The sequence below is a fragment of the Geotrypetes seraphini genome, chromosome 9 (assembly GCF_902459505.1).
Source record: "Geotrypetes seraphini chromosome 9, aGeoSer1.1, whole genome shotgun sequence".
NCBI lineage: Eukaryota > Metazoa > Chordata > Amphibia > Gymnophiona > Dermophiidae > Geotrypetes > Geotrypetes seraphini.
In genome coordinates, this window is record NC_047092.1 from 5,902,397 (window position 1) to 5,924,702 (window position 22,306).

At 43.0% G+C, this 22,306-nt stretch overlaps 1 protein-coding gene across 5 annotated transcripts; it reads left to right on the forward strand.

Moving 5' to 3' along the window:
* The first annotated feature begins 128 nt into the window (after positions 1-128).
* Positions 129-22,145, forward strand: NUDT5 (nudix hydrolase 5). Of its 5 annotated transcripts, none has more exons than XM_033959198.1 (10): positions 129-202; positions 5,065-5,149; positions 6,035-6,102; positions 11,194-11,246; positions 13,719-13,826; positions 15,049-15,144; positions 16,243-16,344; positions 20,301-20,309; positions 20,426-20,479; positions 21,768-22,145. In XM_033959198.1, the coding sequence occupies exons 2-10, from the start codon at positions 5,096-5,098 to the stop codon at positions 21,875-21,877; spliced, it is 654 nt and encodes a 217-aa protein (XP_033815089.1). In that variant the 5' UTR covers positions 129-202; positions 5,065-5,095; the 3' UTR covers positions 21,878-22,145. The 5 variants fall into 5 exon arrangements, with proteins under 5 accessions (XP_033815089.1, XP_033815090.1, XP_033815093.1 ...); XM_033959199.1 differs by having other exon boundaries at positions 145-393; positions 20,301-20,346; XM_033959197.1 differs by having other exon boundaries at positions 147-393.
* The last annotated feature ends 161 nt before the right edge of the window (positions 22,146-22,306 follow it).

Below are 22,306 nucleotides of genomic sequence, written 5' to 3' on the forward strand. Positions count from 1 at the left end.
TCCCGCCTCTTTTTCAACGCACGGGGCGGAGTTTACCCGGCTGCTCGCGCGGCTTCAGGGTCACGTGCCTGCCGTTCAGCGCCCACGGCTGACGAAGGCGGAAAAGGCGCGGGTGCGTTCCAAGCCTCGTTCTAGGGCGGGGGGTTTTTTTCCCCCCGGAGAGGTTCCACCGAGACCCGGCGCGTGCAATTCGGATTAGGAGGTAGAGACGGAGGCTGTAGGCACCTGGCCTTGGAGAACATTGCGCAGGGGTGGGATTTGAGCCCAGGGCTCCTCTTGCAGACTCTACGGGAAGCTTACGATCAGACAATGCACAAAAATTAGGCGGGTTTTCATTGAAAGGAGGTTTCCTGGGTCCAAAGGGGGAAGCCAAGAGAAATCTTATCTGTGCAGGTAAAGTTGAAGACAAAATCAGCTGTGCATTGTCACTTCAGCCTCCATCTGCTCTCATAGTCTGTGGGTTTACTTTTCAGCCCGTCGTATGTAGTGAGCCAAGTCTAGGACAGTAGAGCCACTGTGACATCACTGCTGACGTTGGCTCTTAGGCATTATGACATCACAATCTCCGCTCTGGAATGTTGCTGCTCTTTGGGTTTCTGTCTGGTACTTGGGATCTGGGTTGCAAACAGGATACTGGGCTTGATGGACCTTCAGTCTGTTTCAGTATGGCAGCTCTTTTGTTCTTATGCGAGCCAAGTATAGGACAATCAAGCCATTGTGACATCACTGGCTCTTAGGAATTGGTGGAATGAGGCATTATGACATCACAATCTTAGCTCTGGAATGTTGCTATGAGGAGGTGCTGAGAAGTTCTCAGCCCAGCCAAGAAAAGAATGATTATGATTATTGAGAGCTTCTATACTGCTACTAATGACTGGGGAGTCAATTCAGAGCGGTCTACATGAACTTCTGTAAAGGTGTTATGATACATTAATTTCTGTAGATCTGTTGCCTTAAGGAGTTGTGAGGTGTTACAATGCATAGGCTGTATACTGAAAAACACAGAGCTCTGTGGTGGTGTTAGAATTATTAATACCGGCATGGTTATGCCAATAATTCATCATCCTACTTATATGCACGTTTATAACAAATTGGTTGTCCTATGTATATATGTAGGTTTACTATTGCAGTGTTCTTTTCTAACTTTAATTCCTTTGATAGGGCATTCCACCACATTGGGGCCATTACCGAGAACATTCTTGCCCTGGTGCTTTTGTATTTGATGTCTTTGAATGATGTGGATATGGTTCAGTCAATGATCTGAAACAATGTCAAAACATAGAATTTCATTTCTGCAATTTGTCACTTAATGATGAAATAAGATAACACTCATTTCAGGTATAGTGGCAAAATAATGCTCAGAATTTAGGAAGTTGGTTGGTTCCTTTTCAGCACCCCCCTGTTGTGTTATAAAAGAGTCAAGTATAGGACAATCAAGCCATTGTGACATCACTGATGAGGTTGGCTGTTATTGGTGGAATGAGGCACTATGACATCGTAATCTCAGCTCTGGAATGTTGCTACGAGGGGTTGCTGAAAAGTTCTCAGCCCAACCAAGAGGAAAATGGTTCAATCGATGATCTGAAACGATGTCCAAACATAGAATTTCATGTCTGCAAATTGGCACTTAACGAAATAAGATAACACTGTTTTCAGCTACAGTGGTAAAATAATGCTCGGAATTGAGGAAGAACTTTTCAGCACCCCCTGGTATTTATCTTCAGAAGATTGCTTAGTGACAGCTGGTATTGACAGGAAGTTTCACATTTCCTCTTAAACTTTGAAAGGAGTTTATTCATTCTCTCTAGTCTCCCTATTACTTAGGAGCCAAATTTATTAACCAAATGTCAAATTTAGATACTAGGACATGTTTGATATACTTGCAGTTTACCATCAGACCTTGTCAGGAGTGCCCTGGAAAAGTCAGCAACAAACACCAGCAGCAGCTCTCAAACTTGCAGTGCTCATTTAGGAGCGTAGGTGCAGTCAGCCATGCTTCCATCTTTCCTTCCTAGCTAAAACAGGACGGAATGAGAAGGGCCTTGTGTTGTGTGACGTCAGTGGCAGGAGCTTGATGTCTCTCTGATGGCAGCCACATTAACAGAGTCCACAGAGCACGAACTCTGCCTTTCAATGCTCTTTGTATAAAGAGGGAGCTGAAGCTCACGATGAATAAATAAGTGGATGAGATAGAGGGAGAAATCGAAGCTTTTATGAAGTGCAGAAGATAGGTAAGGAGCAGGTATCTATAGTCAGTAAGAAGCCCAGGAATAAGGAACTGGATAGTATCTCTGGAGTGTGTCTGGTTACCATTAGGCAGATTAACACAGAAGAAACAAACTACTGTTAATTATTTCTATAGCACTACCAGACGCACGCAGCGCTGCACAGAGTCACAAAGAAGAAGAAAACGGTCCCTGCTCCAAAGAGCTTACAATCTAAATAGCCAAGACAGACAAACAGGATGTCAAGGATACAGTTAAGGGGCACGGTTAATCAGCTGGCTGGGTTGGAGGACAGAAGAGTAGGGTTGGGTTGTTTGTTTTTTTTGTCCTCGTGTCATCCTCTATAGCAGACTTCCTAGAAAACTCATCGAAGCTAGACCAGGCATTCAGAAATTCAAGGTTCAGAAGACACCTGAGCGCGGAAACCGTGCTAGTAGCAGTACAGGCTTCAGTCCTCAAACACCATGCAAAAGGAGAAGATGTCCTGCTGGGGTTCCTGGACCTCCCAGCAGCCTTTGACCTAGTCCAACACGCACTGCTAAAATCGAGATGCATAGAATTGGGCCTTAAAGGAAAAGTCATAGCATGGATAGAGTCCTTTCTATCCAAAAGACTAATGAGGGTAGAATGGGAGGGTAACATAAGCAACTGGAAAGAAATGGACATAGGGGTACTGCAGGGATCCGCTATGTCACCTGTGCTGTTCATCTTCCTGGGGAAATACATCAGGAAACTGAAATGAGAATGCGGGTGATATCCAACTGATCATCCTGCTGAAGAAATGGGACGCAAAGACTAAACAATGGATTAAGACAGGCCTAGGGAAAATCTTCGGATTGTTCCAAACAAATGGACTAATAGCTAAGAAGGATAAAATGGAACAACTTCTAATTCACAAATGGAGAGGAAATCGCCCGAGACACCAACTAACTCTGAACGGCAATACCATAAAATCATCCACAGAAGGGGTGAGGAACCTAGGAGTATGGCTGAACTTGAAACTAGCCAGGTCATTACAGATCAAATGCATCATGAAACATGCTCATGGCAAACTGCTGGGTTAGAGGACTTAAACCCTACCTCACCCATCAAGCAATGTCCAACGTACTAATAACCCTGGTACTTTCAATCTTTGACTACTGCAGTGCAATCCTGTTCCGAAGTACATGATCAGGCAAATTTAAAGGGTACAAAACACAGCAGCAAAATTTCTGCTGGGAAAATCGAAGCAAACAAGTGCCACCCTGCTACTGAAAGAGCTACACTGGCTCCAGATTGAAAGGAGGGTGAAAATTCAGGATCTCTCGGAACCACAATCTCTGGCGGTCAGACTACATTACCATACACCAGCATGCGTCCTGCGCTCGAACCAAGAATACCTGCTGAAAATACCCTCCTTCAGAGACCTCAAAAAGCGTGTTAGGACAAGAATGTTCTCAGTGATGGCTCCTTGGTGGTGAAGCTCCCTTCCGAAGGAATTAAAACTAGAAAAGGACACTAGAAAGTTCAAGAAAGGGATAAAGACCATCCTCTTCACAGATTATTTTAACTAATAAAGCAACATAGAGGAGATAGCTGGCTAGTTCCTACTAGGAAAACAACATAGAACACAATACAGGTATTACATGTGTATATAGGTAGGATGATTGACTATGGTATAAATGTGTCTGTATTAAAAACCATCTAAAAAAAATGCTAACTCTGTATTGTAACACCATTACAGAATTGACTCCCCAGTCATGGTAGCAATATAGAAGCTTTCAATAAACATAAATTACTATGTTTTAATTTTTATTAGTTTGATACTTGGATTTGGGAACCAGATGACTAGTTGATTTTGTAAAGTTACTGTAGTGTGTGTGCTTTCTTGTTTATCTGGGGGGTTGATGTCCTGTGTTTTTGGTTCTTCTGTCACACCGCCAGTGACATGATTTAGAGTGAGGGGGATTAACTGGTTAATGGCATATGTTTGAGACCTGGGTGTTTATACTGTTGAGCTTGTTACGTTGTATCTTTGCATGGCCTCTTCATAATAAAAAGATTTCACCATAAATTTCATGCACCTCTTCAGCTTTAACAAAACTCAGCGGTTTAAATGAAAATGTACTGACACTGTAGTAGAAAGGAATGCCATAATATGTATTGAAAAAATCTATCCCAGTTTTCCTTAGCACAAATAACGCACATAATGATACATTCCCCAAAATAGTACAGGCAGTCTCCAGGTTAACATATTTTTAGCATTTATATACCACATATAACCTAAGTGGTTCACATTCAGGTACTCAAGCTTTTTTCCCTTATCTGTCTTGGTAGGCTCACACTCTATCTAATGTACCTGGGGCAATGTGGGGATTAAGTGACTTGCCCAGGGTCGCAAGGAGCAGCATGGGATTTGAACCCACAACTTCAGGGTGCAGAGGCTGTACCTCTAACCACTGCACTTGCTGCTTACCTCTGCTCCCAGCTGACAAAAGGGCCAACTGTCCCTCCAAGGTACAGCATGCACAACCCCACGCTGGTCTTAATGTGGCCGTGCCTCATTCCTGAATCTGCTTTAGGATACGTATAGGAGCCTGTGCCACTGGAAATACTGCTCAGTAAAACCAAACGAAGCCGCAACCGCGTTCTTAACTACAAATCTTACTTAAGTCGGGTGTCTGTAACCCAGAAACTGCCTGGAATTGTTTTTTATCAGTCAGCATACGCTGAATGTTAATGGGACAGAGTGCCATTTCTGACGCTGCTTAAAACCATGAGAAATGATCCATGTGATGAGATAAATGCACTGCCAAAAGAACTAATCCGTGTTCTCTCCTCTTGTGGTGTATCTGTGTAGGTGAACGTACAGGCTCAGCCCAGCTTCGGAAATGGAAAAAGAGGTGCTTGTAGATCTCACCAAAGAGGCCATAGTCAAAGAAGAGGTATGAAAGCTTTTTACCATCCCCTATTTTTGTGCTGTTGGATTGAATTTAGATGCCCATCGACTAAAGTGGCTGAAGCTGGCAGGAATGAAATGCTTCCCTGGGGGTGACTAGCCCGCAAAGGAAACGTTGTGCGGTCTAAGAAAGAACATTGGCCTTGATCTCTCCTCAAGGACAGAGGGCAGTTCTAAGGAAAGACCGGTACCTGTTATGCGGTTTCCTTTCTGGCTGAAAAGCCGGTATATAAAGCTAAGTTTTAGTTTGGTTTAGGGGGACAGCAAAGAGGTGGGGGGTGAGGAGGAGGATAGTAGCTAGAAGAACAGAAAAGAGCAAAAGTGAGAGAAGGAGAAATGTATAAAATAGTTCAACCCAAAATAAGCAAGAGCAAAAAGAACCTAACAAAAGAAGTGCAAACCCTCCGCACTCAAATCAGTGTTCAGAAGAGGAGGGGAGGGCTCGGAGGGAATACTATGGGCTCCTTTTACTAATGCTAACCCAGCACGATGCGGCTAGAACTAACGCCAGCGGCATTGTAGCATGCGCTATTTCGCACGTTAAAGAGAAAATGACGTCAAATTTAGAACTGCATCTCCTGAGTGTCATTGTGGCATTTATCCAGGTTTAGCAAAGAGGATATGACAACAGGCCAAAATGTTGCCCTCGGGGGGCAGCATCATAGCAGCAGAGGCAGAGAATGCTGTCTGGCTTCTCTCCTGAAATCTGGATTCATGCGTATTGATCCTTCCTGTTGCACCTATTTCAAGATTCATTTCCCTCTCTTGTCAGAGGGGTAGGGGCTTTGGGAACCCCAGTCCTGCCATACGTTTTTCACCCTTTGTTTGGCTCAGATTCTCCTGAAACTTCTCATGCTGGTTTTGTCTTTAGACAATAACGGAAGGAAAGTGGGTGAAGCTCCAGCAGACGACATATGTTGATCCTACTGGAAAGACCAGGTAAGATGGTGGCTATTTCAAGGGCAATGTCTGCTTGCTGCTTGCTCTGCCAGTAGATATTATTAAAACAGCAGCAGTCAACATTTATGATTTAAATATGCTATTTGTTTATTTTATCCACTCAATATAATAATACACCGGCTAAATATCACATCCCCATATTAATAAAAGGATGGTTATAAGAAAATATTTTGATACTCAATCCTCAGAGGGAAAATGTACCCGTTGGCTCAGGTGAATGAAATACCCTGAACCCACTCTTCACGGGATCTCATAGGATCAAAATATATCATATTATGCAAGATATTTATTAAATTTTTCTGTAATAAATATGAACTTGTACTTAGCTTATAAAGTTCTCTCTTTTTTTGAACATATTTAAAATAGGAGCGCCTCCACCATATTTTAAATATTTTCAAAAAAAGAGAGAACTTTATAAGCTAAGTACAAGTTCATATTTATTACAGAAAAATTTAATAAATATCTTGCATAATATGATATATTTTGATCCTATGAGATCCCGTGAAGAGTGGGTTCAGGGTATTTCATTCACCTGAGCCAACGGGTACATTTTCCCTCTGAGGATTGAGTATCAAAATATTTTCTTATAACCATCCTTTTATTAATATGGGGATGTGATATTTAGCCGGTGTATTATTATATTGAGTGGATGAAGTTGGTCCGGCTACTTGCATAGCCACTTGAATAATTTGTTTATTTTAGGCATTTATATATCGCCTGTCAAAGTTATCTAAGCAGTTTACCATCAGGTATTCAAGCATTTTTCCCCATCTGTCCCGGTGGTCTCGCAATCTGTCTAATGTACTTGGGGCAATGGGGGGATTAAGTGACTTGCCCAGGGTCACAAGGACCAGCATGGGTTTGATCCTCAGGGTGCTGAGCTGCACCACACTACAAATCAAAATGTAGTAAAAGGGAGCCATTGTGACATCACTGATGAGGTTGGCTCTTATTGGTGGCTGAAACTTTTCACACTATTGATTCATTCAATTTTCTAGACTGTTCTCCCAGGGGAGCTCAGAACAGTTTACATGGATTTATTCAGGTACTCGAGCATTTTTTTTACTATCTGGGCTCACAATCTGTCTAATGTATTTGGGGCAATGGAGGATTGAGTGACTTGCCCAGGGTCACAAGGAGGAGTGCAGGATTTGAACCCACAACCTCAGGGTGCCGAGGCTGGAGCTCTAACCACTACGCCATTAAAATTGTCTTATATTCCTCAGTGTCTCCAGAGGATTCAGAGCAGGTTACAATAAAGAACTTTACAACAATAAAGAGAAGGAAAAAAAGCTGTCTTATCTAAATGAAAAAATGTATAAAAAATTTTGAGAGACCCATCTCTGAAAGAAATATGTTTTTGGCAATTTGCGGAAAAGATAATAAGATGACGATAATTGGCAATTCTATATATATATTTTAATGCATTTATTTCTGGTATATTAAAAGAACAAACACAATAAACTGGGCAGTATAAAAAAATCAGGTTACAGTAACCAAATATACATTTCTAATGCAACACCCACCCCTCAAGAAACAAAAGGTCCCCAGGGCTCCAATATAGCAAAGAAAAAATTCACTACCTAACATAGGGCTGGATTCACAAAGCAAAGCCCCAAATCTCTCCTGCCGCCCCGACTCTCCTGCCCTTCCCCGCAGTGCAAGCCCGTGGTTTTAACCCACGCGCTTAAAGCGGGTTAAAACCACGGGCTTGCAAAGAAAAAAAAAAGCACTTTCCTGCTCTGCTAGGCATGGAGGGCCACTGCATGCGTAGACCATCTACAGATGGCCTGTGCATGCGTCGGGATCGCTATAGAGCGATCCGGGCTCGGTTGGGGGCGTGATTTGTGAATCACCAGATCAGATCGGATCCCTCACGGATCTGATCCGATCCGTGCCCTTAGTGAATCTAGCCCAAAGTTTCCAAGTTTATTTCAGGCTTGATATCCCACCTATCCTACCTAAGTCTAAGCGACTTACATTTAAAATAAAGAAGAAAAAAAAGAGTGTTAAGACATTACATTGTAGTGGAGGAAAAAAGGGAGGAATTACAATTGAAATAGGAAAGGAGGGGAGGGAGAGTACGAAAGGTTTGGTCTTCCACCCTAACTGGATATGCCCAGCCAGCAATTTGGACCAATTTAAGTAAAAGCATCTGAAAAAGGATATGTTTTAAGATCTTTCTTAAAATGAGGTAAAGATTTATGGAGTCTTAAATGAGTTGGTAGTAAATTCCAAAGTTCAGGGCCTTGTACAGAAAAAATAGCACGATAGGTATTGGAGATTATTTGACAAAAAGGAGGAACGATCAGACAGTTTTCAGTGCTAGATCTTACTCCTCCTTCCAACTCCTCTGCTGTTCTCTGAAGATGTCCTGCTCTGCTAGAGGCAAGTTCTTCTCTGATCTCCAGTGTTACATAGTAACATAGTAGATGACGGCAGATAAAGACCCGAATGGGCCATCCAGTCTGCCCAACCTGATTCAATTTAAATTTTTTCTTCTTAGCTATTTCTGGGCAAGAATCCAAAGCTTTACCCGGTACTGTGCTTGGGTTCCAACTGCCAAAATCTCTGTTAAGACTTACTCCAGCCCATCTACACCCTCCCAGCCATTGAAGCCCTCCCCAGCCCATCCTCCACCAAACGGCCATATACAGACACAGACCGTGCAAGTCTGCCCAGTACTGGCCTTAGTTCAATATTTAATCTTATTTTCTGATTCTAAATCTTCTGTGTTCATCCCACGCTTCTTTGAACTCAGTCAGTTTTACTCTCCACCACCTCTCTCGGGAGCGCATTCCAGGCATCCACTACCCTCTCCGTAAAGTAGAATTTCCTAATATTGCCCCTGAATCTACCACCCCTCAACCTCAAATTATGTCCTCTGGTTTTACCATTTTCCTTTCTCTGGAAAAGATTTTGTTCTACGTTAATACCCTTCAAGTATTTGAACGTCTGAATCATATCTCCCCTGTCTCTCCTTTCCTCTAGGGTATACATATTCAGGGCTTCCAGTCTCTCCTCATACGTCTTCTGGCGCAAGCCTCCTATCATTTTCGTCGCCCTCCTCTGGACCGCCTCAAGTCTTCTTACGTCTTTCGCCAGATACGGTCTCCAAAACTGAACACAATACTCCAAGTGGGGCCTCACCAATGACCTGTACAGGGGCATCAACACCTTCTTTCTTCTACTGACTACGCCTCTCTTTATACAGCCCAGAATCCTTCTGGCAGCAGCCACTGCCTTGTCACACTGTTTTTTCGCCTTTTGATCTTCGGACACTATAACCCCAAGGTCCCTCTCCCCGTCCGTGCATATCAGCTTCTCTCCTCCCAACATATACGGTTCCTTCCTATTATTAATTCCCAAATGCATTACTCTGCATTTCTTTGCATTGAATTTTAGTTGCCAGGCATTAGATCATTCCTCTAACTTTTGCAGATCCTTTTTCATATTTTCCACTCCCTCTTTGGTGTCTACTCTGTTACAAATCTTGGTATCATCTGCAAAAAGGCACACTTTTCCTTCTAACCCTTCAGCAATGTCACTCACAAACGTACTGAACAGGATTGGCCCCAGCACCGAACCCTGAAGGACTCTACTAGTCACCTTTCCTTCTTCCGAGCGACTTCCATTAACCACCACCCTCTGGCGTCTGTCCGATAGCCAGTTTCTGACCCAGTTCACCACTTTGGGTCCTAACTTCAGCCCTTCAAGTTTGTTCAACTTTGCTGGAATTGTTATTGCCCTGAGGGTGGGGAGGACGTATGACTGTTTCTGGCAAATCACTGGGGGTCTCTGGCCCTGAGACGAAGAGAAACAAAGAAATGGCTTGCTCCTAAGAAAGTTCTTCAGTTCCTTCCTTCGCGCTTTCTTTTCACTTAGTCCAGAGTCTAAAAAATAAGTGCTGGAAAAGATCAGTTTTAATTTTATAAAGCAATTGGACTTGGGCATGTGCCCTTTTATAGATTTTATTTTTTTTTTTTTTGCCCCCCATCGCCTCAGTTTGGCTGTGCCCATTCATACTCTGATTCTTCCCTCTCGCTTTAAAGAATGACACGGGGATGGTTTCCCATTAACCATGGGGACGGAAACAAATTCTGTCCCCGTGTCATTCTCTAGAAGCATCAGACAGAAACCCAAAGAGTAGCAACATTCCGGAGCTGAGAAGGTGATGTCATAATGCCTTATTCCACCAATGCCTAAGAGCCAAACTCAGCAATGATGTCACAATGGCTTGATTATCCTATACTTGGCTCACATAAGAACATAAGAGCTGCCATACTGGGACAGACTGAAGGTCCAGCAAGCCTAGTATCCTGTTTCCAACAGTGGTCAACCCAGGTCCCATTCTTTAGTGTCTATCTTGACCTCAGTCCTTTCCTTCTACACCAGCAAGGCTTGAGGGTCACTGGCTGGGCCCATTCATACTCTGATTCTTCCCTCTCTCCTTAAAGAATGGCACTGAGATGGTTAACCGTGGAGACCGAGACAAATTTGTCTTTCTAAGAAATGAATCCAGTGGCAGTCTAGAATGGTGTATAAAAATGTGTGAAGCTGGCTTTTAATTAAAAATGAAAAGGAACACTTTTTTTTTTCTATACAATAACAGCTAGTGATGGTGGAGGTGGGGGGGGGAGGTTTTAGGGATTGACATAGGGAACAAGAGTTGGGGGATGAGAGTTGGGTTGTTTCTGTTATAAGATTATGTATGGTACTGTTCCGCTTTATTTGGCTAATAGATTTTCTTTAGCATCGTATAAATAAAGTAGAAAATCTCAGGGCTGTAAAAGGAAGAAATTTCTTGACCATAATCTAGCATGCCAAGCGGCTTCCCACGATAGAGAACTTTGATTATTATTGCTTGGAGCTTGTTCTTATAAATATTTTAGAACCCAATTGAAAACTCATCTTTTCTCAAATTACCTGGCCAAATAATTCTTCTACTATCATCTGATTGTCTTTAGTTTATAATCTTTTGTAAACCGCGTAGAACTTATGGTTACGCGGTCAAGAAGTACGTTGTTATGTTATGTTTCAGGCTAACTTTTCCATTTTTATTTGGGACAGGACGTGGGAGACGGTAAAACGCACTACGAGAAATGAGGGCAGCGCAGCCGATGGTACGTTTTAAGATGAGAGAAAATGTCTTTGTGAGATCTCGTGCAGTTATTGTGAAGTGCTGCCAGAGACCAGAACTGTAAATGTTTCCGGAAGAGGACATCAGCTCGGTGGCTCCATTCAGATGAGACACCATAGCCTAAGAACGGTAGAAACTCCGCAGCGGTGCTCTGTAAGAGGATTCCCAGAGGAAGGGCAAGGTTTATGCACAGGGAGAGTAAATAATATGCTCAAAATCTCATAGTGAGGGTTGAATATGGGCATTAAAGGGGGTCCATGTTCTCTAAGTGCTAGCTTTCTGTCTGTGTTCTGGGTTGTGTGTACCAGGTGGAATCCTTTTCAGGACAGGTCTTTCTGCTATGCTGACATCCACATAAACTACCTACTTTTAGGGGAGAGAGTGGCGCAGTGGTTAAAGCTCCAGCCTCAGCACCCTGAGGTTGTGGGTTCAAACCCACACTGCTCCTTATGACCCTCGGCAAGTCATCCCCATTGCCCCAAGTGTATTAGATAGATTGCGAGTCCACCGGGACAGACAGGAAAAATGCTCGAGTACCTGAATAAATTCATGTAAACGCTTCTGAGCTCCACTGGGAGAACAGGATACAAAATTGAATGAATGAATAAATATTGTGTAAAGCTTTAGCCTCTGAAAACCAGAGCTGGTATTGTGATGTCATAATGCCTCATTCCACCAATAAGAGCCAACCTCCAGCCTCTGATAACCAGAGCTGGTATTGTGATGTCATAATGCCTCATTCCACCAATAAGAGCCTACCTCCAGCCTCTGATAACCAGAGCTGGTATTGTGATGTCATAATGCCTTATTCCACCAATAAAAGCCAACCTCCAGCCTCTGATAACCAGAGCTGGTATTGTGATGTCATAATGCCTCATTCCACCAATAAGAGCCAACCTCATCAGTGATGTCACAATGGCTTCATTGTCTTATACTTGGCTCACTTTTACTACATTTTGATTTCTAGAGTGGTGCAGTGGTTAAAGCTACAGCCTCAGCACCCTGGGGTTGTGGACCCTGGGCAAGTCATTTAATCCCCCCCTTGCCCCAGGTCCGTTAGATAGATTGTGAGCCCGCCAGGACAGAGAGAGTAAAACTGCTTGAGTACCTGAATAAATTCATGTAAACCATTCTGAGCTCCCCTAGGAGAATGGTATAGAAAATTGAATAAATAAAAATAAAATCTAAGTACTGCAGCCCTTGTGGGGGTTTATTGGATGTCAAAAAGTGAGAACAATCTGTCCAGGTCTGGTAATTTTCTCTGAACCTGGCAGGTAACATTAGCCATGTCTGATCTATTCTTGTACCGAAGAGCTGAGCCAGTTTGTTTAGGGGGAGAACGCATCTGAAACGGGCTAATCCTTGAAAAGCACCTGGATTGGACCCACCTTGTCTTTAATTTCAGTCCTCCAAACAGCGGCTCATATACCTGGTGATCTTTTTCTATCCAGTTAATCCTCGCAGGGAGAGTAAGGGCAACATTTTATAAATGACGCTTAAAAATTGGCAGTAAGCGCTGTTCTATAAAGGATGCATTCCCTTTACAGACCTAGTGCTTAGCAATGATATTTGCCCCCAGTTCTGGGCATCATGCCTGCTGGGCATGGAGACGCATTATTCTGTAGCACTGCACCTATATTTTCAGAATGCACATCTCCCTCTCATGGCCACACACCCTTTGCCCACTATAGGGTTGCCCAGAGTTATAGATCAGTGCGCAGGCAGATGCATGCACAAATCCTATATAGAGAATTACACGGGGACAAATTTGTCCTCGTCCCATCCCTGCGAGTTTTGTCCCTGTCTCTGCCCCATTCCTGTGGTAAGAGCGGATAGCATAGCTGGTTTTAAGAAAGGTTTGGACAAGTTCCTGGAGGGAAAGTCCATAGTCTGTTATTGAGAAAGACATGGGGGAAGCCACTGGATCGGTAGCATGGAATGTTGCTACTCTTTGGGGTTCTAGAATCTTGTTACTCTCTGGGATTCCGGAATCTTGCTATTCTTTGGGATTCTGTATAGAATGTTGCTACTTTTTGGGTTTTGGCCAGGTACTAGTGACCTGGATTGGCCATTGTAAGAGCGGGCTACTGGGCTTGATGGACCATTGGTCTGACCCAGTAAGGCTGTTCTTATGTTCTTACGCAGTCCTTGAACACTTAGGATTTTAAAGTGTTTGAGGCTTGTGCAGATGGGGACGGAGCTTGCAGGAATGGGACAGGGATAGGAAAAGAACTTGACAGGACGGGAAAATGAGTTCCCCACGGGGACGTGGAAAAATTTGTCCCTGCGTCATTCTCTAATCTTATATAGTGCCAGTTAACACTGATAGCCCCCATTTACCGTTAATAGCTCATTAACTAATTAAGCTGCATGTGCATCTTTATCAGCATCATGTTTAGAAGCCAGAGTGTTTAAGAGGGCGAAGACATCATCATGTGCTTTGTGTCTCTGGCAGGTGTAGCAGTAATCCCCGTGTTGCAGAGAACGCTCCACTATGAATGCATTGCACTGGTGAAGCAGTTCAGGCCTTCCATGGGTTGTCATTGCCTGGAATTTCCTGCAGGTGCGTATGACGTGTCTTTTCAAATATTAGGTTTGAAGTCTCAGCTGTAGATTTGAGCTTTGTCCTGTTTTCAAATGCTGGCCTAGAAGCGTAGAAGAATGCGCTTGACACGGTGTGTATTCAGAGCTAAGGTTCGCTGTAGTGGTTCCGTTTGGAGCAGAACGGCAGCGCTGTTTTGCTTCAGGGCACGTCAAAGCTGCATCAGGAGGAATAGGTTTGAATGTAGTTAGGCTATGCACTGATGCATGTAATATATGGATATTGGGTTTGGGGAAAAGTTCCCTCCTTTCTGTATGAAGCACGAGAAAATGAAGCTTTAACGCTGTCATTCCCGTGCTTGAAATGTGGTGCTGTTTTTGGAGGGGTCTGCATTCCAATCGCTGAAGCACTAAAACACAGAGGTACATAAGAATTGCCATAATGGGACAGATCGAAGGTCCATCAAGGCCAGTATTCCGTTTCCAGCAGTGGCCAACCCAGGTCCCAAGTACCTAGCTAGATCCTAAGTAGTAAAACAGATTTTATGCTGCTTATCCTAGGAATAAGCAGTGGATTTTCCCCAAACCATCTCAAGAATGGCCTATAGACTTCTCTTTTAGGAAATTAGCCAAGCCTTTTTTAAACCCTGCTAAGCTAACCGATTTCACTACATTCTCTGGCAACGAATACCAGAGTTTAATTACGCCTTGTGTGAAGAAATATTTTCTCCGGTTTGCTTTAAATCTACCATTTAGTAGCTTCATTACAAGTCCCCTAGTCCTAGTATTTTTGGAGAGTGAACAAGCAATTCACGTCTACCCTCTCCACTCAGAATTTTATAGACTTTTATCATATCCCTCTTGAGCCATCTCTTCTCCAATTTGAAGAGCCCTAGTCACTTTAGCCTTTCCTCATAGGGAAGTCGTCCCATCCCTTTTATCATTTGTGAAACCTAGGTCCCCTCCCTGCTGATCTTATCCATGCTTTGAGGAGCTATTAGTGGTAACAGGCTGCTTTGTGGCCCCTTCCTCAAATATAGTCTTTCACTGTTGGTGCTGAAGAAGCAGGACCACAGTAGCCCATTTTATTTCATTACGAGACTAGAAGTACAAAGAGTCCCCCCACCCCCTAGGAATTTAATGATGGCTTATTGAAAATTGCTTAGTACTGCTGGTGTTGATTTCAGAAAGGAAACAGCCTGAAAATGTACCTTTTTAATTTTGGTTTTAAATCATTCCGATAGGGTTGATTGATGCAAATGAGACCCCCGAGACTGCTGCCTTGCGGGAGCTGGAGGAAGAGACGGGCTACAGGGGCGAAGTTGTAGAGTGCTCCCCAGGTCGGTGTGTTGTTTCTGTGTAGGATGAAATGTAGCCTAGGATTGGTATTGAAAGGTCTACAAATAAATATGATATAGACTGAAAAGTAAAAATCCTGAAGAGCTAGCGATGGAGAGAAGAAAAGATATAACATCATTCTTACAATATGAATTTATATTAATGCATAACACCTGCATTGGCAAAAAATGCACATATGCTTGCAAAAGTTTCAAGTAAAAGCATGTATGTTTTCACTTTGAAAAGCATTCAAAGAATCGGACTAGAGAATGACATGGGGACAAATTCCCCCCTGTCCCCACAGAAACTGAATTTCCCCGTCCCCACGAGTTTTGTTGCTGTCCCTGTAAACTCTGCCTTAACCACACAAGTGTTTGAGGCTTGTGCAGATGAGGACCGGAGCTTGCAGGAATGGAGCAGGGACAGGAAAAGAACTCGCCAGGATGGGGAAAAGTTTGTCCCCGTGTCATTCTCTACTTGGGAGAACAGTATAGAAAATTGAACAAATGAATAGTGTGAAAAGTTTCAGCCTCTGATAACCAGAGTTGGTACTGTGACGTCATAATGCCTCATTCTACCAATAAGAGCCAACCTCATCAGTGATGTCACAATGGCTTGACTGACCTAGACTTGACTCATTTTTACTACATTTTGATTTCTAGAATGGTGCAGTTTTATAATTTCAATTATAACGTGCCGTGAAAAACATTTGCTGTGTTTTAGTGTACTGGAGCTAAAAAAAGAGTTTGAGGGACATTGATCTAGAACAGGGGTAGGGAACTCTGGTCCTCGAAAGCCATATTCCAGTCGGATTTTCAGGATTTCCCCAATGAATATGCATTGAAAACAGTGCATGTAAATAGATCTCATGCATATTCATTGGGGAAACCTGACTGGAATACAGCTCTTGAGGACCGGAGTTCCCTACCCCTGATCTAGAAAGTACTTGCAAACAGACATAGTATTAGTACTTTACACTGAGGGAGCCATAGTGACTGACCCTTTGCCATTTTCACACTGCTAGAAACAATTACATTTTTGCAATTAAAAAATGGTTCTGTTTGTAAGCATGGAGTGTAATGCAATGCGTTGCTTTTCAGTGGCATGCCTGGATCCTGGTTTGTCAAACTGTACGACTTACATAGTAACCGTAAACATTAACGGAGATGATGCTGTCAATGTCAAACCCAAATCCAAACCTGGTAAGTACAAACAAAGGACTCTTCCCCAAAACCCCTTTCATAATAAGTATGAAAATAGTAGACATGGAGACATTAGATAAGCGAGAGGAACTGGGTGGAAGTGAGTCGTGCAGGGAGATACAGTGGAAACTCACTTCTGAGTTGATGGAAGCAAGTAACCCAGAGGTGTTTTCAAAACCGTCTACACTTTCCAATAACTCGGTGTCCCGCAAACTTTCTTGAGCTGCAGCTCACTAAACGTAGTGGCCGTGGCTCGAGGCATCCGAAAGTGCGTGGATGTCACCGTGATGACAGGTGAAGACCCTCCAGATGGCTCTGACACGCCAGTGGGGGGGGGGGGTTGCCAGCAGAGAAGAGGGCTGGAGAGGAGAGGCACTGGATGATTGCCTACAGGACACGCCTCGCCACGAGAGGATCGTCCTGTAGGTAGTCAGCCGACGCCTCTCCCTCTCCCCAGTGTGCCATGGTCCACCTGAAATCTCAGAAGGCACACAGTTTGCGATAAACTGCAATAACTCATGAATGGTATCAACTCTCTGCCTTTTGAATTATTGAAATGTTTGGTGCTCACTATAGTGCAGCGGTTCTCATCCCACTCCTTGGGACAAATCAGGTTTTCAGAAAGATTTGCTTGAACTGCTTCCTTATGTAAATCTATCTAGGTAGATCACTGCATTAATTAAAGCAGAGTTTCTCAGCTTCTTCAAGTCAAGTACCCTCTAAGTCTAACAAATATCAACCAAGTACCCCTGCCCAAGCTCTGCCCCTGACCCCATCCCTATAATAATACTAATTGATATGCAATTTCTTCCATTCATTTTTCATATACACACAGTATAATCTTATTAATACATAATGGTAACAACATTTACTGACTATTCCTTCTTTAATAGGGACCAGGAGATCTCCTATTTTCTCGGTTATAGCACCCCAGCTCTGGAACAATTTACCAATATACTTGCACAATGAATCCTCTTTAGAAAAATTCAAGCGTTCTTTAAAAAGTTTCCTGTATAAGGATGCATTTGAGATATAGATAGTATAACTTACCAATCATTAAATCTCTTAGATCCGAATTAGACCTACGCTTAGGTTGCAAATTTATCTTCTTTCTTTCTATGTTTATTTCTGCCTTTATCTCTTTTTTCCTTTTGTGTTACCCACCATATGTGTTTTTCCCTAAATGTTTCTTCTCTTTCTTTAAAGATTGTAGTTCATCCCCCTCACCTTCTGTACCAGTTATTAGTACGTATATATTTTGTATTTAATTGTATAAAACTGTTCTGTTTTCTCCCCTATTTTTAAAATGTTCTACGCATTGAAGTATTTGACATTGCGTATACAACAAACCTTAATAAAACTTGAAACTTGTAACCACAAAATTTTAAAAATGCAAAGCACACTGTACGCAGAGAAACTGAATTAAAGCATCTCTCTCCTTTAAAAAAAATGGTATGAATACAAAAGAAAGGAATAAAAACAAACTTTAAATGTTGTTTTCCAACAGCCATGCAGGCAATATGACATATGGTTACAGCCCGGTGAAAAGGCCATGATACTTGGGACAGTGGTTCCTGCATCCAGCTTTCAGGAAAGATTTATTTTTAAGACTGAGTATACTCAAAATGTGTGTGCAGCTCAAGAAATGCAAGGTGATGCACATTAGGAAGAATAATCCATTTACCGGATGCTAGGGTCCACCTTTGGAGAAAGCACCCAAGAAAAATATTTAGGTGTCATTGAAGATAGTATGCTGAAATCTTCCACCCACTGTGCATCAGTAGCTTAAAAAGCAAACAGGATGCTAGGAAAGGGATGGTAAATAAGACTGAGAATACTACACTTCCCCCTCCATATTTGTGAATTCCATATCTACGGATTCGCTTATTCGTGGTTTTAAATTTAAAAATTTATTTTCATTTTTCGGGCGATTTTAAGCCCTGTAAGCCCCCCCTTAAGCCTTATCTGGTGGTCTAGTGGGTTTTTGGGGCAGGAGCGATCTTCCCACGCTCCTGCCCTGTGCAGATCGCTCACAGGAAATGGCTCGAGAGACTACAGGAGCTCAAGGCAGCCATTTCCTGTGAGCGATCTGCACGGGGCAGGAGCGTGGGAAGATCGCTTCTGCCTGAAAACCCTAGATCACCAGGTAAGGCTTAAGGGAGAGCTTTCAGGGCTTAAAATAGCCGGGGGAAGTGGGGGTTAGGGGCAGAACCGGCCTGAATATTATTCACATTTTTTTAATATTCGCAGGCCGGCTCTGCCCCTAATCCCTGCAAATACAGAGGGGGAAGTGTATAATGTTTCTATCGGGAATTAGAAAAGATTCAAAGAGCAACCAAGATGATAAAGAAGATAGCACTCCTCTTGAGGAGAAGCTAAAGAGGTTAGGGCTCTTCATCTTAGAGAAGAGACAGCTGAGGGGGAATATGATCGAGATCTACAAAATCCTGAGTGGTACAGAACAGGTACAAGTGGATCGATTATTTTTACTCCAGCAAAAATTACAAAGACTCAATGAAGTTGCAACACCTACATTTTAGATGTTGGGTAGACGCATTAGCACGCTCAGTGGGATGCAATTTTGTAAATGGACATCTATTTTGAAGCCACGCCCACACTTATCCTGTTAGGCATGACTTTTTCCGATGGGTGTCCCTGAAATTGTGGACGTCTGTTTTGAGAATCGCGTCCAGCGTTTGGGCGTCTTAAGTTCCAATTAATGCGTGTCCCTTCCCTCCCATTTTTTCCTTTACTGTTAACTTTTCTCAATAACATTGTAGTTCTTCTCCTTTTTCCTGTCTAAAGTTTGTCCTGTTCCCCTATTATTATGTATGTCCCTTAGAAAATTTTAATAAGTGGTTTTATCAAATTTTAAATAAACTTGAACCAGCTCACAATCGATTCCTTCGAGCCGCTAGGCAATGCCTCACTTGCTTTTCTCACATGGGAAATGGCCTTTTTGTTACCCATTACCATGGCACACCGAGTCAGTGAACTCCAGGCACTGGTGACTTATCCTTGTATGCAATTCTTTCCTAATTGTGTGCAGTTCTGCAAGCACCCAAAGGTGGTTTCTGATTTCTACCTCCATGAAAACATAGTTCTGCCATCCTTCTTTCTCCTCTGCATGCCTCACTGCCATATCTTGGACTGCAGAAGCACACTCCTGTTTTAGCTCTGAGACACTGAAGCTTTACCAATCCAGGTCAACCAGCCTCCAAGCGAACCATATCCATGTGAATTTCCCCTTGTATAGAATTTTAGTACATCACTACATCCTGCCAGGATTGGTGCCCACAGATTGCGAGCTACAGCTTGTTCAGTGGTGAACTACAGTGCCATTCAATTCCGGTCCACGATACCTGCAGAACTGCAACCTGGTCCTCAATCCATACTTTTGCTAAGCATTATTGTTTAGACCAAAAGATATCGCAGGATGTTCATTTTGGCCTATCTGCCTCACACAACTTCTTTGCTCCTTAATCCATCACCACCACCCTTTATGCACCTTCTAGCTTGGGACTCACCAATAAGGGTGCCTGCATTCCCCTGCTTACCTGTAACAGGGGTTCTCTGCAGACAGCAGGGGAATGCAGCCACACTTACCCTCCCGCTATCCCCACAAGAATTTATTTGTCTTGATACCTTCATTAACTAGACAAAACTGCACTGACACACAGGATGTCTAGGACCTCACCAAATAAGTGTGGTTGCATTCCCCTTCTGTCTATGGGGAAAACCCCCATTACAGGTAAGCAACTTCGCTTTATGTTCTTAAATCAACATGCACATGCATAGAATAGTACATGCAACACGGAGCGGGGGAGGGGAAGGCCTGTATATCAAATACATTCATGCTTCTCTTTCTGGTAGGGAGATACTTATGGATATATGTGCTGCTAATGTGCCATGGTCAGATGTACTAGACCCTCATTTAAATCTTTACCACTTTTCAGGTGATGGAGGTACGTTATTCACTTTTCTTCACTTTGGCTGGACACAGTTAAGTATGCTTGCAATATCAACAACATTCTTTGAGATTTGCCCAACTGGATACTTAAGCTATTTTTTTCTTGTGTAGAATTTGTGGAGGTAATATTAGTGCCAAGAAATGAACTGCGTAAGAGAATTGAAGGTAAGGAATCTTTTCTCTCAAGTGGTGCATGCTTTGGTATTCAGTTCAATTAGACCCCCGAGGAAGAACAAAATCTTCCCTTCCTGCAGCTTTGGACAAATGGAGAACTATTTCACAACAGTACTAGCAAGCCTTAAATAATTTCTGCCTCATGAATTTGGATTGGATCCTTTGTTCTGGGGTCCTCCAATAAGGTTATAACTGGATCTCATAGCCTGGCAATGTCCTCCTCACCCTTAAGAATGATGATATTGGGCTGCAGTTACATGGACTTTTATTTAGAAATAGCCAGGATATTTTCCCTCATTTATTTTAAGCCTCCTAGCCAAACTAAGCTGTAGTCTTTGCCCCCTGGCAGTGTGTACAACTGAGGCGCCTCTAAATTAAAATTGGGGAGGGACTCTTACACCTGGGGTTTGTGTTCAAGGTCAACTTAAATTCTGGTGGTGAGCCCGGATGGGAGCAATCCCTCCCTCCCCTGAGATGAGATGTTGGGTCCTGCCCCAGCTGGCTGTAGAAGCACCGCGTGCTCCCTCCCTGCCTTGGAGAAGCGGTGTAGGCCTCCCTCAGTCGCTGGTGGTCCAGTAGGATGAGTCAGGGCAGTCTCTATTCTCCTGCTTGTGCAGTCTCACTGAAAAAATGGCTGCTGCAAGTTCGTGCAGCAACTTTGTGAGACATCAGCAACCTCATGAGATTGCTGTGGGAACTCGCAGCAACCATTTTTTCAGGGAGACTGCACAGGCATGAGCGTAAGAGGATTGCTTCTGTTCTGATTCACCCCACTGGACCACCAGTGACCAAGGCCTAAGCTGCTTCTCTGAGGGAGGGGGTGGGCAGGTGACATCTGGAACATGACCAACACCTCATGTTGGAGTGAGGAAGGGATCACTCCCGTCCCAACTCAGTTCAGCTCATCACTGGACCACCAGGATATAAGATGGACCTGCAGAGAAGCCAGCACTGGGTTCGGGAGGTGGGCAGATGGGTGTACAGCCATATGGCACTTTAATATAAACCCTTGGTTTTTATATTCCAGTTCACATTTTTTCCCTAAAAAAAGGGGGGGGAAATGTTATTGCGGTTTATATTTGAGTATATATGGTAATTAAAAACCTGACTGGTGGGGTTGAGAACCCCTGCTCTAGAGTAATGCTAAGGAAATGCTATTTAATGGATACACTATTGTAATTAATGGGTTTTAAGTATTTGAAGGAGAGTTGGGATATAGTTTGTACTCTAATGGATTGTAGACTGTCTCTTTGAATGAAAGTGATATTTTATTTCTCAGCACTAGTTGCAAAAGAACATATTGTGGTTGATGCCAGAGTGTATTCATATGCCTTGGCGTTGGAACATGCAGTGGCAAAGCCTTTTGAGCTGCCCTTTCTGAAGGGTTGACATCATCCGAGTGATTTTTCCGAAATTGGCAGATGTGTTCCTGCTCAGGCTGAAGATTCAGGCTATAGGTGGACAGAGAAGACAGCGTACAACTGAGGGTTGATCTATGTTTCTGTCCAAAACAGACACTAGAGGCCATATTTTTTTTATTAACTGATAGGATGACTGCTGGGGTAATGGGAACTTTATTCTACGTGGTGTCAATATCTTCATTTTGTTCAGTACTGTCTCTTGTAAATCAATAAAATTGCCTCTTTTTTAATTTTCAGCTCCTTTAATTGGTTTTATGCCTTTTCAACCTACAGAAGTAACATTACTGTGTGCGCTTATTACAGGAACTACACTTTCTTTTCCTGTATTAAAATAAAGAGACTTCTGTTCTCAGCTGTACTGGAGAAGGTAAGGTCAATTTCTTTTGGCCTGGGAAAG

Coding starts and splice junctions, on each gene's coding strand:
- NUDT5 (XM_033959198.1), top strand. CDS start 5,096: ATGGAAAAAGAGGTGCTTGTAGATCTCACCAAAGAGGCCATAGTCAAA. Junction 5,150..6,034: donor AGGCCATAGTCAAAGAAGAG/GTATGAAAGCTT, acceptor TTTTGTCTTTAG/ACAATAACGGAAGGAAAGTG. Junction 13,827..15,048: donor TTGCCTGGAATTTCCTGCAG/GTGCGTATGACG, acceptor TCATTCCGATAG/GGTTGATTGATGCAAATGAG.